Below are 16,291 nucleotides of genomic sequence, written 5' to 3'. Positions count from 1 at the left end.
GTATTGCCAGAATGGGGTATGAGGTAGTGCTGAGCAACTGGAGCTTGCAGCCATGGCTGGTTTGCAAGCCTAGTTTTGCTTATGGCACTTTGGTACATGAACTTTTATCACACTTGGAAAAGTTTAACAAGTTTGTTTCTCAGAATGCAATGACTCTGGGTATAATTGTGGCTTTTATGATAGACAGCTCATACATTCCTGGTATGGCCCCAGCAAGTCATAACTGGTCAAAGGAACCAATTGCTCAAGGATATTACTCTTTTTTGAATCAATACAGAAATCACTTTGGCATTTGAATCTGAAAATTTAAAGCAACTTTAAAAGCATGATGGAGAGAGAATTCTTTATGCATTGTGGTAAATATTTTGTGTTGTTATAGACATTCCGAACAGACACCATGGTGCATTGTTATGACTTATTTAATATGGAGTTTAACTATTCAAACACAATGAGTAGTTCTCACTTATGTAGATCTTTGTGTAGCATTTGGTAAATGAAAAGAGTCTTAAATTCTGCTCTGTGGTGACTTTTTTCCTTTCTTATCTTCCTAAAACATGTTATCTGTGGAATAGCTGCCAGGACACCCACCCAGTGTTAAATCTGAACAGATAAATCTTAAAATGGTTGAATTTTTAAGTTCTGTTCTGTTAACTAACCAGTTTGCATTGTCTAGTATTATGGGACCTTCCAGCCTGCATGCATTCTACTAAGACTCCCTTAGGGCTGGACAGTTTTCCAGGCAATTTTTCAGAAAGTTTCCCAGCATACTCTTTGAATAGAGAATGTTTTTGCACACCTTGTAAAGATACGAGATATCAACTTGGGTTGAAATGGGTCACAAGTGTATTGCATAACCTGCAGTGAGTTCTAACTTTAAACTTAGCCCTATTTTCAGTGTGGGTTTCAGCCTGGAATATATCTAGCACAGGGCTCTCCAAACCATAGTTCATGGGCTGGATCCCGGGTTTGGAAAAAGCCTTCTGCCAGTGAGTGGAGCTTCCTGTTCTGCCATGGCACTGTGTTTCTTTCAAGCTGATCTTGGCACAGGGATGCTCTGGGCAGTTTCCAGCATCCCAGAAGGCTGTGCAACAGCATGACTGGGCAGAAATGTCTGCTCAGAGTGTCCTTCTGCCAAGATCAGCTTGAAAGAAATGCAGCCCCATGGCAAAACAGTAAGCACTGTTCGGGACAAGGAAGGCTTTTTTGGGACACTGGAGACCACTGATCTAATATGAACCTGATCCTTTATCAGTTCCACAAGCAACCCCTCCCCTATGTTAGAAGCAGGAAATCTGCCAGAGAAGCGGTTGGCCCTCTGGATGGTGAGGGAGGGAAAGGGGAGATAAAAGGAGACTTAGAGATGGCAGAGAAATTAAATGAGTTCTTTGCATCTGTCTTCACGGCAGAAGACCTCGGGCAGATACCGCTGCCCGAACGGCCCCTCCTAACCGAGGAGTTAAGTCCGATAGAGGTTAAAAGAGAAGATGTTTCAGACCTTATTGATAAATTAAAGATCAATAAGTCACCGGGCCCTGATGGCATCCACCCAAGGGTTATTAAGGAATTGAAGAATGAAGTTGCAGATCTCTTGACTAAGGTATGCAACTTGTCCCTCAAAACGGCCACGGTACCAGAAGATTGGAGGATAGCAAATGTCACGCCTATTTTTAAAAAGGGAAAGAGGGGGGACCCGGGAAACTATAGGCCGGTCAGCCTAACATCCATACCGGGTAAGATGGTGGAATGCCTCATCAAAGATAGGATCTCAAAACACATAGACGAACAGGTCTTGCTGAGGGAGAGTCAGCATGGCTTCTGTAAGGGTAAGTCTTGCCTCACAAGCCTTTTACATAGAATTCTTTGAAAAGGTCAACAGGCATGTGGATGCAGGAGAACCCGTGGACATTATATATCTGGCCTTTCAGAAGGCTTTTGACACGGTCCCTCACCAAAGGCTACTGAAAAAACTCCACAGTCAGGGAATTAGAGGACAGGTCCTCTCCTGGATTGAGAACTGGTTGGAGGCCAGGAAGCAGAGAGTGGGTGTCAATGGGCAATTTTCACAATGGAGAGAGGTGAAAAGCGGTGTGCCCCAAGGATCTGTCCTGGGACCGGTGCTTTTCAACCTCTTCATAAATGACCTGGAGACAGGGTTGAGCAGTGAAGTGGCTAAGTTTGCAGACGACACCAAACTTTTCCGAGTGGTAAAGACCAGAAGTGATTGTGAGGAGCTCCAGAAGGATCTCTCCAGACTGGCAGAATGGGCAGCAAAATGGCAGATGCGCTTCAATGTCAGTAAGTGTAAAGTCATGCACATTGGGGCAAAAAATCAAAACTTTAGATATAGGCTAATGGGTTCTGAGCTGTCTGTGACAGATCAGGAGAGAGATCTTGGGGTGGTGGTGGACAGGTCGATGAAAGTGTCGACCCAATGTGCGGCGGCAGTGAAGAAGGCCAATTCTATGCTTGGGATCATTAGGAAGGGTATTGAGAACAAAACGGTTAGTATTATAATGCCGTTGTACAAATCGATGGTAAGGCCACACCTGGAGTATTGTGTCCAGTTCTGGTCGCCGCATCTCAAAAAAGACATAGTGGAAATGGAAAAGGTGCAAAAGAGAGCGACTAAGATGATTACGGGGCTGGGGCACCTTCCTTATGAGGAAAGGCTACAGCGTTTGGGCCTCTTCAGCCTAGAAAAGAGACGCTTGAGGGGGGACATGATTGAGACATACAAAATTATGCAGGGGATGGACAGAGTGGATAGGGAGATGCTCTTTACACTCTCCCATAATACCAGAACCAGGGGACATCCACTAAAATTGAGTGTTGGGTGGGTTAGGACAGACAAAAGAAAATATTTCTTTACTCAGCGCGTGGTCGGTCTGTGGAACTCCTTGCCACAGGATGTGGTGCTGGCGTCTAGCCTAGACGCCTTTAAAAGGGGATTGGACAAATTTCTGGAGGAAAAATCCATTATGGGGTACAAGCCATGATGTGTATGCGCAACCTCCTGATTTTAGGAATGGGTTAAGTCAGAATGCCAGATGTAGGGGAGGGCACCAGGATGAGGTCTCTTGTTATCTGGTGTGCTCCCTGGGGCATTTGGTGGGCCGCTGTGAGATACAGGAAGCTGGACTAGATGGGCCTATGGCCTGATCCAGTGGGGCTGTTCTTATGTTCTTATGTTCTTATGCCTCACAGCACTGAATCAGACACAGTCCATTCCCTCTTTTTCTCAGTCTTAAGGCAGAAAGGCCCAGTTGCCACGCCATGTCCCACCAGGCCATACATCTTTTGAGGTGGTGATTCTGTCCTGGCCCAGGGGAGACCTGTCCAGTTACCTTCATGATGTGTATAGCCTCAAGGAATGGGCATGGAATGGAATCTCCCCCTCCATCTTTGAGTTTGGGTGCTCACCCACACTGCACCTACCAGTTGTGACCAAAAGAAAGTAACCAACAGGTCACCTGATTCCACAGTATGGAGCAAGTGAAAAAAACCCAGACAAATCAAGTTAGGAAGCAAAATATTCTTACACAGCAGTAGATGATCTGGTAGTCCCAGATTGTGCTTCACAGGTGGATGGATGGGTTAATGGGTGGGTGAAAAGTGCCTGGAGGGCAGAGTCATGAACTGCTGAGATTCTTCTACCCCCTGGAGACCTGAGAACACCAATCCTTCTACTCAACCTTATGCTTTCTAAGGGGGGGGGAGTTGCACTCACCCCAAGCAACAGGCTTGGGGGCTAATGCGCCATTCATGCCCCTACTTTAAGACATTACAATGCAGTTTGAGAGAATTTGTGCCATGATGCTGAGCTGGTCTTCGACTCAAGTAAATATGAAAGTTCAGATAGTTGTATGTTTACGGAAGGAATCCATTGAAGCAGAAGTGCAGTTGCTGTGGTAACTCTGCTCTTAAGAAATTACCTGCTTCCTGTATGCTTTTAAATGTTACAGAATGCTTTTTTTCATGGTTTGCTGCGTGTTGGTTGCAGTGTGGATTGCATAGGATCAGTTTTATTGACTAAGAAACTAAACCTATACAGGTACAGAATTGTTCCTTTGCTGATAAACCAACAGTTTTGTAAATGGTACGTATGTTACAAACATTATGTAGCCATTTTTTTCCACATTCAGCATTTATTTTGTCAATAAAAATAGTTAAGAAGAAATGTTTGTGCAATTGTGGTTGTGCATGCGTTCCCCTTTTCAATGTCACTAGAGTGTAGCATTGTAACTGTAACCTCTTCCGTATCATGTTGTACCTCAGTATGACCTTCCTATACAAGTTGCAAGGTGTGGCCCCATAATAGCAACTTTTTTAATTTAAAAAAAAATTATATTCCACTTGCTCATAACTCATGGCAGAAAGTGGCTTACCACACCTAATATGCTTGTAAATTGCTGATAGTACTAAGATGGGAATGCTGGATTTTTGTGTTGAGTCATACATTAAGTGGCTGTTTAACTTTCCTGAAGTTTAAAATGACTTCAGTCTCCTCAGGCCAAGCAGAAATATTAACTGCTCAACCACAATGCCTGTCCTTAGAGAGTAAAGACGTTTGTATTCAGTGTCTCACATGCCCATTGATAGTGAGACTGACTGAGCTATTCGAAAGTGAACTGAGGGAACAATGTTGGGCCTGTAATACAGGAATGCCAACTGCCTCCATTCCCGCACTGGCTGGTAAAAATTTATGGTAATTTGGTTAGATTTGCTCTGCAAATAGTAACTTCACTAGACATTGTAGATCTGTCATGCAACAGAAGAATAGTCTGACAAGTGAGTCTTTGTTGCTGCTTACCTCCATTGTACTTGGAAAAGTCAAGTCTAAAACATCATCTAGATAACATTAATTGCTTCCTTTTACCTTCCTTGGTGTCTAAAGGCCTAAAAAGGAAGGGGTGTGATGTTCCAGATTTCCCATGAGAGACTTTGATGTTATTCCATTAAGAAGGTTTTTTGTTACTTTTGTTGCTCTTGACTATTTGAGAAAACATAATGATAAAAAATGATTTAGGTTTCATATCTTCATTTCTATCTTAGAATCTTTTTGACTCTTGCTGTTTTTTCACAGGCCTCCAGAGCTAGCATCAAAGTACGGCAACATCTCAGAGGGCGTTTGCAAGCCTGGGTATGCATCTGCACTGATGACTGTCATCTTCCCAAAGTAAGTGTGGACTTAAGTAAGTTACTCCAGGTTAGGTTTTTTTTAATTTTTTACTTTTTTGCAGCACTGCTGTTCTGTCACAATATCCCCCTATTTGTGCCAGATGCTACTGTGATGGCTGAAGCACTTCTGCAGTTGGTTCTAGGGCTAGGCAGTCTTGATTTTAGTGATGGGAAAATTACGTGTGTGTTGTCGTGGGTTCCGTGAAATGACATATTTACATCTGTACTATGAGGGAGAGCATACAATTCTCATTCTGAATTATAATCTTCTTTGAGTTTGTATAGTAAGGGCACAAGCCTAACCAGGTCTACTCAGAAGTAAGTCCTATTTTGTTCAATGGGGCTTGCTCTCAGGAAAGTGTGGTTAGGATTGCAGCCATAGGAACATACAATTTATGTTTCTACTGCAGTATTGTTTTCATTGTGATTTTACAAATTTTGTCAGCTGCCGGGTGCCCCAGTAATGTGAGTGGAAGGCTGGGTAGAAATATTTTTAATAATGTGTAAATAAACAAGTTTCTTTTTATGCAGCAGCAGTCTCAGCCACTTTGCTTATTTTTGAGAGCTTAAGATATCACCTCACTAGTAATGTAATTAAAAGTAGATGATTTTCTGGTAAAATTCTGGTACCAGCTTTCATAATTAAAAACAGTTCCTTGTAACAGGGATACATTACATCAGTATCTGTAAATTGCTAAATGAGTACCTCACTCTTAAGCCCAGTTCATACATGCTTGTTCATTACTTGATTTCTCATTGTATTGATCCTTATCCTTTGGGACCTTTTAATAAAGTGTAACTGTGCCTGAATATTCATGTGTTTTTGCTTTCTTGCCATCCTTACTTCCCTTTCCTTGTGTATCCCATCCCTTTGGACTGTAAACTGTAGCCTGCAAATTATCTTATCTAAAGTTTATTGTTTACCATTTATTGTTACCACCTAGTCAATTTTAGGTGCTTATAAGTAGACCCTCATTGTCATTACTTGTCTGCTTGATGACTGACAGCTAAAGGTGTGAATAGATCACATTGAAAAGTGTTATAAAGATGATAGAAAAGGGGTGTGGGTTCCAATCTCATGAAAAACATTGGTGTGATATGATATTGAAATTTTTTATGTATATTGAAATGTTGCTTATGCATATGTGAAAAGGTTCTCAAGAACATTCATTCTGTATGACAGCATACAAAGTGAATGCTGAAACCAAAAGGAGAAAACATATCCAGTCTTTGACTTTGTATTATCTGAAATGAGTGAGAGACTTAATGGCCTTTATTGAAATGAATTTGAGGCCTTTGATTATCTAAGCGTTCCATTGCTGAGCAGCTTTTGACCTTTCTCTGAGAAGAAGAGACCTGCTTTCTGTGTTTGAGACAAGGGCTTCCAGTCCTGTGGGATTAATCTGTGGTTGTAGAGGGCACAGTATGACTGTATCGTCCCTCTTGTCCCTTACTCTAAGCTCTAAGGGTTTTCTGCTCACAAGTAAACTGTAGTTGTATTTCAGTATGGGAGCCCTGGGTGCTTACGATTTTGTGGCGAGAACTGGAAGAGGTTTTGCAATATGAGTTGATGATAGGGTGCAGATTGCAACTTATAGAGGAGACAAGACTTCTTGATGAGAAGAATGTGGAGAAAGTTGAGGTTAACAAAAAGTAGTAAAAGTAGGGTGCAGGACAGCTGTCAAATTAAAGAAGTACAATAAAGGTTGCTAATACACCACAACTGAAATTATATATATTATAATTTACAGAAAATGAATATATATATATACAGAAATGGTTTGGCATAATATACAAACAATTATTTTCTGACATAATTCTCCAAGGAAATGTTAGGTTATTGTAGAACTACTCAGAATTTTCCTGGAGTGTTATGTCTTAAAATGATTGTATGTAATCTAATTCAGTAGTGGTATATTATCACCATTTGTCTTCTGATTTTGAAAACAGCAAATATTTGAAGAAGTTGTTCAAGTAATGTTCCTCAGTCATGAGTGACAGATGGCTTTTCACTTGAATGTGGTAGTTTGGTCACAGTTGGATTTTACCATAGAACTTTAGGACTGTACCATGTGAAAAGTACCAGTCAATCACACATTAGTGATGAACAAGCAGATGTGTAGAACAGGAAGATAGTGTTCTGTTTCTTGTCCAATAGCTGAATGCAATTCAGTGACCTTCTTCCCGTGAATAAGGACTCAGAAATTCTGTGCTAAAACTGTCATATTGTTTAAACTGTCAATTCTTCACAGTAAATTGAACAGGCTTTTGAAAATATGTGTGAATTTGTCTTTCATGATTTTCCATTCTTTGTGTATGTGATGGGGGGAGAAAGAGGAGGAATCTGACATTTTGTTAGTACAGTGTATGAAGTAATGGGTTAGGATGGTTGGATCTTCTTTATAGGCAATGTAATTGTGGAGCCTATGGCTCTGAAAATACATGAGTCATGATGAGTGGGTGGTGATACTGTGCTACGTTGGGATGTATGTATATGTACCCTAGAGCAGTGGAGTCACCACCACAGCGCCCACAAAAACAATCTCTTATTGTGGCTTTTTCTCTGATGGCAGTGGAGTAGAGATGTTACCCACACAGGACCGGATCATTATCAAAGTGTTCTGTTTCTCCCAGCCTCTTTTTAGGCTATTGGGCCCGCACATCCCACTTCACAAAGTAGTTATATAGATGTTCTGGCTCACACAATTCTTCACGGGTAGGGTGAAGAAGATGACATGAATGTTGGAAAGAGAGTCATCGGTATGGAATGATGTTTGTACCATTCCATGTACTCCTCACTCTCTTAACATGTTATTGAACTGAGGAAAGCGATGGAAGATCTGAGAGACCTGGATGTGCTTTTTCTCCTTTTGTGGGAGAAGGGTAAGAATGTAATAAATAGGACACAGAATGCGAATGGGTTATTGCAGCTACTCCAAAGTACATGGGATTCAGTGGGAAAGTATTAAACTTTCTACTATACTATACTATATTATACTATATTATATTATACTATAAACTGGTATATATTTAAACACTGTCACCCATACAAGTGGCTTGTATGTGAAAATAGTTGTTGAATGATTAGGCTGGAGTGACTTTTCACATTCTATAAAAAGAATCTGGGTGTCTGTTATGGCACCAAAACCCACTGAAGGGGTCTCAGAATCTTGCTTCAAAGTGAAAGCCAAACTCAGAGGCATAACTAAGGCAGAGCCTGATAGGCATCAGCTCCAGGTGTTACACAAAGCTGGGTGCATGACTGACCCCAGGCTCCATCCTAGCTACAGAGGAGGTGCTGATGGCTTTGCACAGCCCGTTCCTTCTCTTCCCCTTCAAGGGGAACCTCCACAGAAGAAGGAATGGGGGGTGCAAAGCCACTGCAGTGAGCACCCCTCCTCCAAGAAAACCCTGAGAGTGACATCACATGACATAATGTCACGTGATGTCTTGGCGTCACTGCCCTGGGCAGTGTGTTACACCTCTGGCCAAACTATTTGGCTTAGTGTGATAGTCCTTTATCCCACCTTCCAGAGTTGCTTCTTTTCTCCTCTGACTGCTGTTGGGAGTCTGCTTGTTTAAATTATCTCTTCTCTAACCCCTTTTCAGACAAGGAGCTCCCTACATAATCTCCATCTGGCACTGTCTCAGTCAAAGAGATTCTTATGGATCTCTTGGTGAAGCAACCTTCATAATGGTGCTGGTATTATATTTAACCTAGGAAATATTCTTTCTTTTTTATATTTGTAAATATTTTCTCCTCTCAGCAACCTTGGTTCAGGGCAAAGGATTTGAGGGCTTCTCCACCCCAGGTCAAATCTTGTCTATGTATTTGTACAAGATCATTCTGAATCAAATCAGACACTTGAAGCAAACTCTGAGAAGGATTTCTACTCCCCCCCCTTGCAACTTCAGGGTGTTTGAGACTCACTCAGAGTGGGTTATTTGTTATACCCAATTTTTTTTTCCAGACTTCCTGAGTTGGTATGATGCTTTGTCTCAGCTACTGAGCCCTGGGACCTTCCATCTTGATGATCAGTAGAGGTGCTCTAATACTCATGTGTTTAGGAGCAAGAGGGATAGTTAACTCTGAAAGGCTCTGGAATCCATTATCTTTTTCTCCTGTGGGTGGGACTGAGGTGGGTGGGCTGGCTCTCAACCCAACATTCCTTGAGTATATAGGGATGACTTTTACGAGGCAGACTTGTGAGGTCTCAAACTCTTTGGGCAGTTGTTCTTGCCACTCTGAAAGAGTCCTTCGTGATCCCACAGTCTCTCTGGGATCCCTCCTAGATTCCCATTGCAATGAACTGAGTCTATGGGTGAGAAGCCTGTTGCCAAGAGTAGGTTATTTAAGGAACTTGGTCAAAAAAAGAGTGTCTCAAGGGCATTAATTGGCTGAAATTGATGGAAATCAAACACTCTTTTTCCCAGGATTTTCCCAGCTCAGGGTTCAATGCCTCATAGGTCACATAGGCAGTGAGTCAACCTAAGCATAAACAGGCAAGGGGGAACACTGTTTAGTTCTCCACAAGGAAACCAACATGACACCATTCTAGGCAGAGGCGAAACTCTTTAGGAAGAACATGTTTCAGGAAGCTCAGACATCTTGCAGACTCGCTTTGTTGACATAATGCTGTGAAGCACAGTAGGCATTACATCTTCTGATAGTCCAGCTGAATCAGAATATCCTAGATGCTTTGGGTGTCCAGATCAAGTATAGCTGAAGATGTTGGGAAGCAAAGGGATAAATGCCCTGTTGGGCACTTGGTTAAGTCTTCATCTTTGTGGATTATCAGAATGCAATAGAAAGTCAAGTACAGTGTGGCAAAAGTGATACTGACAGCACCTCACTGGCCCAGAAGGGCCTCATCACCGTATTACTGCTGTCCTGAGGATTCCCTTGTGTTGCAGAATCTTCTGATTTAAGATCCCATTTGAAGCCCATATTCAGATGTGTTTTATGAAGTCCTACAGAGGTTGAGCATCAGCAACTAGAATTTTTGAGTTACTCTAAAGATGGACTTTCTAGTTTCCAGGCTCTCAATGAGTGGGGTCTGTGAACTTACCTGGAGAGTCTTTGCTGTCTCTTATCTACTTCCCTTCTACTATTTGTGCAATCAGGGCTGCAGAAGATACTCTGCACTAATACTCTGAGACTCCTGGCATTTGTCCTGAAGTTGACGATCAAGAGATCTAATTAATCCATCTGCTGTACACAGGGTTTTCATCTGAAGCTGTAATATATTCTTGTTAGCACTAGTGGTAGTAGCTTCCTTCAAACTTCTGGCACCCAATCAATTGAAAGTGCTCAATTGGAAGATTATCTTTCTGCTGTTGTAAAGGAGTGCTTTTGTGGAATATTTTCCACTATGTAGTGCTGCTGCATCCCAAATCCTACTCTTTTTTCCCAGGGTGAACATAATTTTCCCTAAATCTTGGAGATGGTTCTTCCATTTTTGTTCTAATCCTTCTTACCTTAGGGAAAGGTAAGGGAAACTATACACAGCTCTGAAATTCTGTTCAGACAGGATATAACATGTACTTCAGGCAAGGGCATTACTTGTTTGTTTCCTTTACAGATTCTTCTTAAGGTGAAAAGGTCTCTAGTACCACATTATCAGGGTGGCTGAAAGAGTTGATCTACAAATATCTGGGCAGGGAGAGCACATTTCCTGAGAAGAACAGCAAACTTAGCAGGCTTTTGGATTTGAGCTTCAGGTAAATAAATCTATAAAATGGTCACTTGGATATCAGCTCATATGTTCATGAGGCATTCATTATAAGATGGACACAGATCATCTGCAGATGGCACTTTTTCAGAAGGTGGATATTAGAATATTTTGAGAGTGGATTTTAAAGGACAAAGAGGGCTGGATTCATGCAGAAAGGAAATGTTCATCCCAGTGGACAGGCTGTTCAATGAGTGCCAAAGGGAGAAATGCAAAGTTTGCCTTATCTGTAAATTATCCTGTTCTTCCTGGTGACAGTCTGACCTACCTTAAGTAGAGCTCCTCCTTGTTGTCTTGTTTAGGAATGGGATTAGGTAGAAACACTTCAGGAAGTCCCTCTTTCATGTCCTCCTACTTTCATTTCTCTGTTCTTAATTACATGTTCAGTGTTTGCTGCTTTACTGCATTGGATCGGGAAGCAATTGGACCAATTGCTCAGGCATGATTTAGGTGTGTGGGAAGCCCCTCCTCTCTTTGGACAAAGTAACTGGAGGAAGATCCTTTCTGTAGCCAGGAGTGATGCTATCAATGAGCAAACTACTCTGTGTCTACAAGGAAGAACAGGACACAGAACATATGACTGTTCTGTAGAACAGTCGTATGCATTTCTACTCAGAAGTAAGTCCCAGTGTATGCACTGGGGTTGACTCTCAAAAAAGTGTGTTTAGGATTGCAGCTTTACAGATTAGGCAACATTCCGATTTCTCAGGAGTAGGTGTTTCAGTTAGCTATGCTGTAAATCTGTTCTAATCTTGCTGTGACATTTGCTGTTGATGATGGATGGGTGTATGTGTTGGACAAGATAAACAGTGCACATAATCTGTCATAATGGGGCCTTCGTCCTGGCTGAGCTACTGGACTGTGTGCCATAATTTGAACTGTCAAGCTATTGAATGTATCAGGTTGTATAGGCCAAACACAATCATCTTAAAATTAAAAGCCAAAATGTTGCAAAATATTGTATAGGGAATCATTCCTGTGTTTCCTTCAGCTTTCTGTGTTTCTTTCCTCTTATTTTGGTTCTTCATCATGTGCTTTTGGCAGGTTCACAAAACATGAGCTTTCTTTTCTATAGTTCAGCTTCAGCAAGTAACCTTTACAAGCATGAGATGACAGGTTTTTTACTGTAAAGCCCCTGTTAAGTTCAAAGGCTCCAACTGTCCTTGCAGATTAACTCAACTCCTCTCCATTGCGCCAGCAGTATCTATAATTAATAGCTATTAATTTCTTTTTGTTAAAGTGAAATTATCAACCTAATACTTTTGCCTCTCTTGCTAAAGCCTTAAGAATCTTAAAAGGGCTGGAGATTGTGTCCATTCATGATCAGCATTGATTTGATAGTTTTTCTAGTGCAGTGGTTCCCAAACATTTCAGAACCAGGACCCACTTTTTAAAATAGCTCTAAACTCTATCGGAACTTACCTAGCTTAACCACACTAAAAACAAGTTTCATTGTACTGGTCACTCAAGCCTCTGTTGTTTTCCCTTTTACGATGGTAGGGGGCCTGCCCTCTAAAGCATTTGAGCTCTGCATTCATCTGATAGGAACCTTTCTGGTGGCCTTACATTCCCCTTGGCCTGCCCCTCAAAGTGACCAAGGCACATTTGCCTACTCACTAATAAGGGTGTATGTTCTGCTCAGTTTTGGTTTCCATAGGTTTCCACTTTCCTCATCAGCTATCAGCTTGTCAGTTTTGCGACCCACCAACAGTTTGGGAACCACTGTTCTAGTAGTTATGGTGCATAGTAATCTTCCTTCCATAGTAATGATCCTTGTTTCCTTCTATCTTTTGTGTCTCTGGAACTGGTGTTCTGTGCATTTCCAGTTTTTGCAAAGTAATTTGACTGGGGAGGATTGACTTAACAGTGATGCCTTCTCCAATAATTAGTGCACCATGGCCTTGCTTGTGGAGTGCACCAATGGGAGAGACAGGGAGAGTGAAATACTATCTTTCCCTGGTTGATAAATTACTGGAGATTTATAATTTTACAAGCTCTGACTCATGCAAGAAAAAAAAATAGAGACTGTGAACCATACATTTTATTTGGGCCGAGTAATGTTTAAAATGGTTGAAGAGACTTTTGGGTTGTATAAAACTCTTCCCTGGAACCATCAATTTGTTTAATCTCTACGTTGCTGTGCCTGACCCTGTTGTTTACCTAGTTTTGACAGGTTGATCTTTGCTCAGCAGTGCTAGCTGTCTTTTTGAGACCAAGATGGAAGCCAGTTGAAACAGAAACTTAGAATACAAATGGGCCATGTTGTTACAACTTCAAGTTATGTAAAAGCCTTTGCACATGATTCAGTAAATGGGAGGGAGGTGAAGAGAGAGAGAGAAGTAAGGCATATTTCTATCTTTAGCATCGCAGAGGTATCAGAAATCCTTTAAAAAGGAACATCTAAAGACTGTTATATTGTTAGAAAGTTGGGTGTTGTTTGAAGACAAATTTGGAAGTGTTACCTAGTGATTGCCATACTGGATAGTGTGCTCCAGCTCTGATGGTTGTGGAACACGTTGATGTCACATATTCAGCATTTTGATGGAAGGGACAAGCTGTTTTCTCACATGTTCTCTGGTCTTTCCCTCTGCCCCTTTTGAGTACTGATTTGCATGATGAGACAGGAAGTATTAATTTTTTCTTTACAGCATTTTGTGGGCTCCATACCATTCTCAGGAGACTTTTAAGGGGGTTTCCTTGTATCAACTTGGGAACCACTGGCTTCTGCTATTTTTTTTCCCCTAGGTCTGTTTTTCCTCTGGAAATATTTCAAAACAACTCCCCCCCCCACGTTATCAACTATTTTGATGTCTGGTGCATATCTAGCTTTTGTATTAGGGAACTGTCGTCACTGAGATCTGTTGTGTGCCGTGAGTGATAGGTTATATTGTCAATGTAGTGTCATTGTTTCTTTTGTGTATTGCCTTTGTTTTTGTAATCATTTATAAAAAGAAATGACAGTTAAAATTCTGTGTTAGGTGTAGCATCCCTTATGTTTGCCATTTTGGTTTTTTGTTGTATGCTCAAGTTTTGCCATCTCATATCTGATTCATGAATGAATTTGTTACAGCAGTCCCTAGTTATGGTTTCTTGGAGTACTCTGCTTTTTATCATATGTGTTTGAAGTGCATCACTGAGTCATCAATGAAACATCTTTATTAGGCCATAATGGGTTAGTTGGTTTTTCTTTTTTAAGAATTCAGGGTGTGCTATTTCATTCATGTCTATATTTTTTGAATGTTTAAGGAAATATTATCTGTAAGCTTTGAACTCAAGTCAGTCTTCAATCAGACAAAGAGGAGGTATTTTTCTTCTCCTTCTGAGCCGTCTACTTGCAATTTTGACTTTTATTCTTATGTAGAGCTTGAAACTTAAATTATTGTAAGGATATGATTCTAAGTAAAAACCCTGAAAAATGCATGATGTAGAAATTAAGGGGATTTATGATACTACATAAACTTCAGAATTGGGATACAGCAATATGTTTGGAGCAAAAGTAATGCATACAAACACTATGAATATTTGCAAGACATCTGATTTCTGTGGCCAGTTGGTTATTCATTTGAATTTGAAGGCTGTTTATATCAGACTTTAGAGAAGGTATAAGATGCTTGCCCTGTGCAAATGTTATAGTATTCCTGCATGGATGTTTTAGAAAGTGCCTGCCATGGGCTTTGTTTAGTCTGGAGAGCATATACTTAAGCAGAACGTATTATGGGAGTCTGCAATTTTATTGGGCTTTTCAGTGACCATTGTGAACATAACTGAGAAATTTGGAAATAACAGGGACAAAAGGCTGATGGCTACCATGAGCTGAAGCCATAACTTAGAACAGAACTTTATCATTTGCTCGTGAAGTTTATTACAGGCACATTTCCTCTCTTTCAGTAGCTTCCTTTATAAATCTTTGTGTTCAGTCAGGACGATCACGTGAAATCTCCAGATGAAAGGTACAGGTATGACTGGAAAAGTTCAAAATATGCTCTGTGCTGTTATGGTAAATGAAAGATGAAACCTTTATAGAACCCAATGCTCTTGTTCTAAGATGTTGAATACTGGCTACAGACATTTCAGTCACCCACTTGTGCCTTGCGCTCAGCTTTATTATGAGCATGTGTGTTGGTTTGATGCCACACTAGCCTGTCATTGACCAGAATTCTGACAAAAACGGTGCTGTTTTCCATTACTTGAAATATTTTTTGTCCCACGGTGTGGTGCAAATTGGGATTCTCAGATTCATAGAGAAAGTAGCATCTGGCATACAGACAGGTCCTCTTTCTATGCCTTACCTATGTTATTTTATGATCCATTTCTCAGTCCCGAGCAAGGAGCAAGATGGTTAAGCTACTACAGTGTAGCTAGTTCTTCATTCAGTGTTTTCATTGATGACCCCAAGATTCCTAATTCATCACTGACAGCTCACATCCCATCAGCATACATGTGAACCTGGGATGTTTTTGATTCACTGTGCATCACCTGTTGACACTTTACACTTATTGACACTGAGTGAATTGCATTTTCCATTTGGTTGCCCATTCTTCCAGTCTGGATAAGTCCTTTCAGAGCACTTAAACATCTGCTTTTGTTTTTACTACTCTGAATTGTTTGGCATCATCTACAATCTTGGCCACCTCACTGCTGATCCCTAATTCCAAACTATTTATCAACAAGTTAAAAACCAGCAGTACCATGACAGGTCTTCGGAGGATCCTACATCTTGTTTCCTTCCATTATGAAAGTTGCCCATTTATTACAACTTTCTACTTCCTGTTATTTAGCCATTTACCAATCCACAAAAGAACCTGTCTTCTTATTCTATGACGTTCGCTTTGTTGAGGGACTTTGTTGAAAGCTTTTTGAAAGTCCAAGTATTAAAGTGTCAGTGGGGTCATCGTTGTCCACATGCCTGTTGACACTCTCAAAGAATTCTAGAAGGTTAGTAAGGCAGGATTTACCTGTTCAACAACCATGCTAATTCTCCTTCAGCAAGCCTTGTTCTACATTCATGCTGGTGTTTTTTAATGCCCTTACTGCTCTGCTGTTTTTTTTAAATTGTTTTTATTATTATTTATTGTTTGGCTGCTTTTTAGTTAACTGTGATTTTCTTGATGTTGGCTCCCTTGGGCATCCCATGTTATGGGAGAAAAGGCAGGATATAATATTTTAAAAACAAAATAAAATAGGTGCTTAATAATCTTTAATTCTGCTTTCCACATCTAGGACAGATATTAACCTGGATAGGCCTTTAAGTTTCTGGATTACCCAGATTGCTTTTTAATTATTGCCATTATGCTGGCTACCTTCCAACCCTCTGGTGCTGTGGCTGATTGACAGGACAGGTTACGTATATTTGTTAGAAGATCAGAAATTTCACATTTGAG

The 16,291-nt window shown here is 40.8% G+C and overlaps 1 protein-coding gene across 5 annotated transcripts in view; it reads left to right on the top strand.

The window, feature by feature from the left end:
* ST3GAL3 (ST3 beta-galactoside alpha-2,3-sialyltransferase 3) overlaps positions 1 to 16,291 on the top strand; it is a 236,055-nt gene that overhangs the window by 98,785 nt on the left and 120,979 nt on the right. For all 5 annotated transcript variants that reach the window (XM_066623644.1, XM_066623643.1, XM_066623641.1 and 2 more), the window contains one exon: positions 5,084 to 5,176. In XM_066623644.1, the coding sequence (XP_066479741.1) occupies positions 5,084 to 5,176 (93 nt within the window). The remainder of the gene's footprint in view (positions 1 to 5,083; positions 5,177 to 16,291) is intronic.

The sequence above is a fragment of the Tiliqua scincoides genome, chromosome 4, assembly GCF_035046505.1.
Source record: "Tiliqua scincoides isolate rTilSci1 chromosome 4, rTilSci1.hap2, whole genome shotgun sequence".
In the NCBI taxonomy this organism is placed as follows: Eukaryota; Metazoa; Chordata; class Lepidosauria; order Squamata; family Scincidae; genus Tiliqua; species Tiliqua scincoides.
This window is presented reverse-complemented; position numbering and strand designations above follow the sequence as displayed.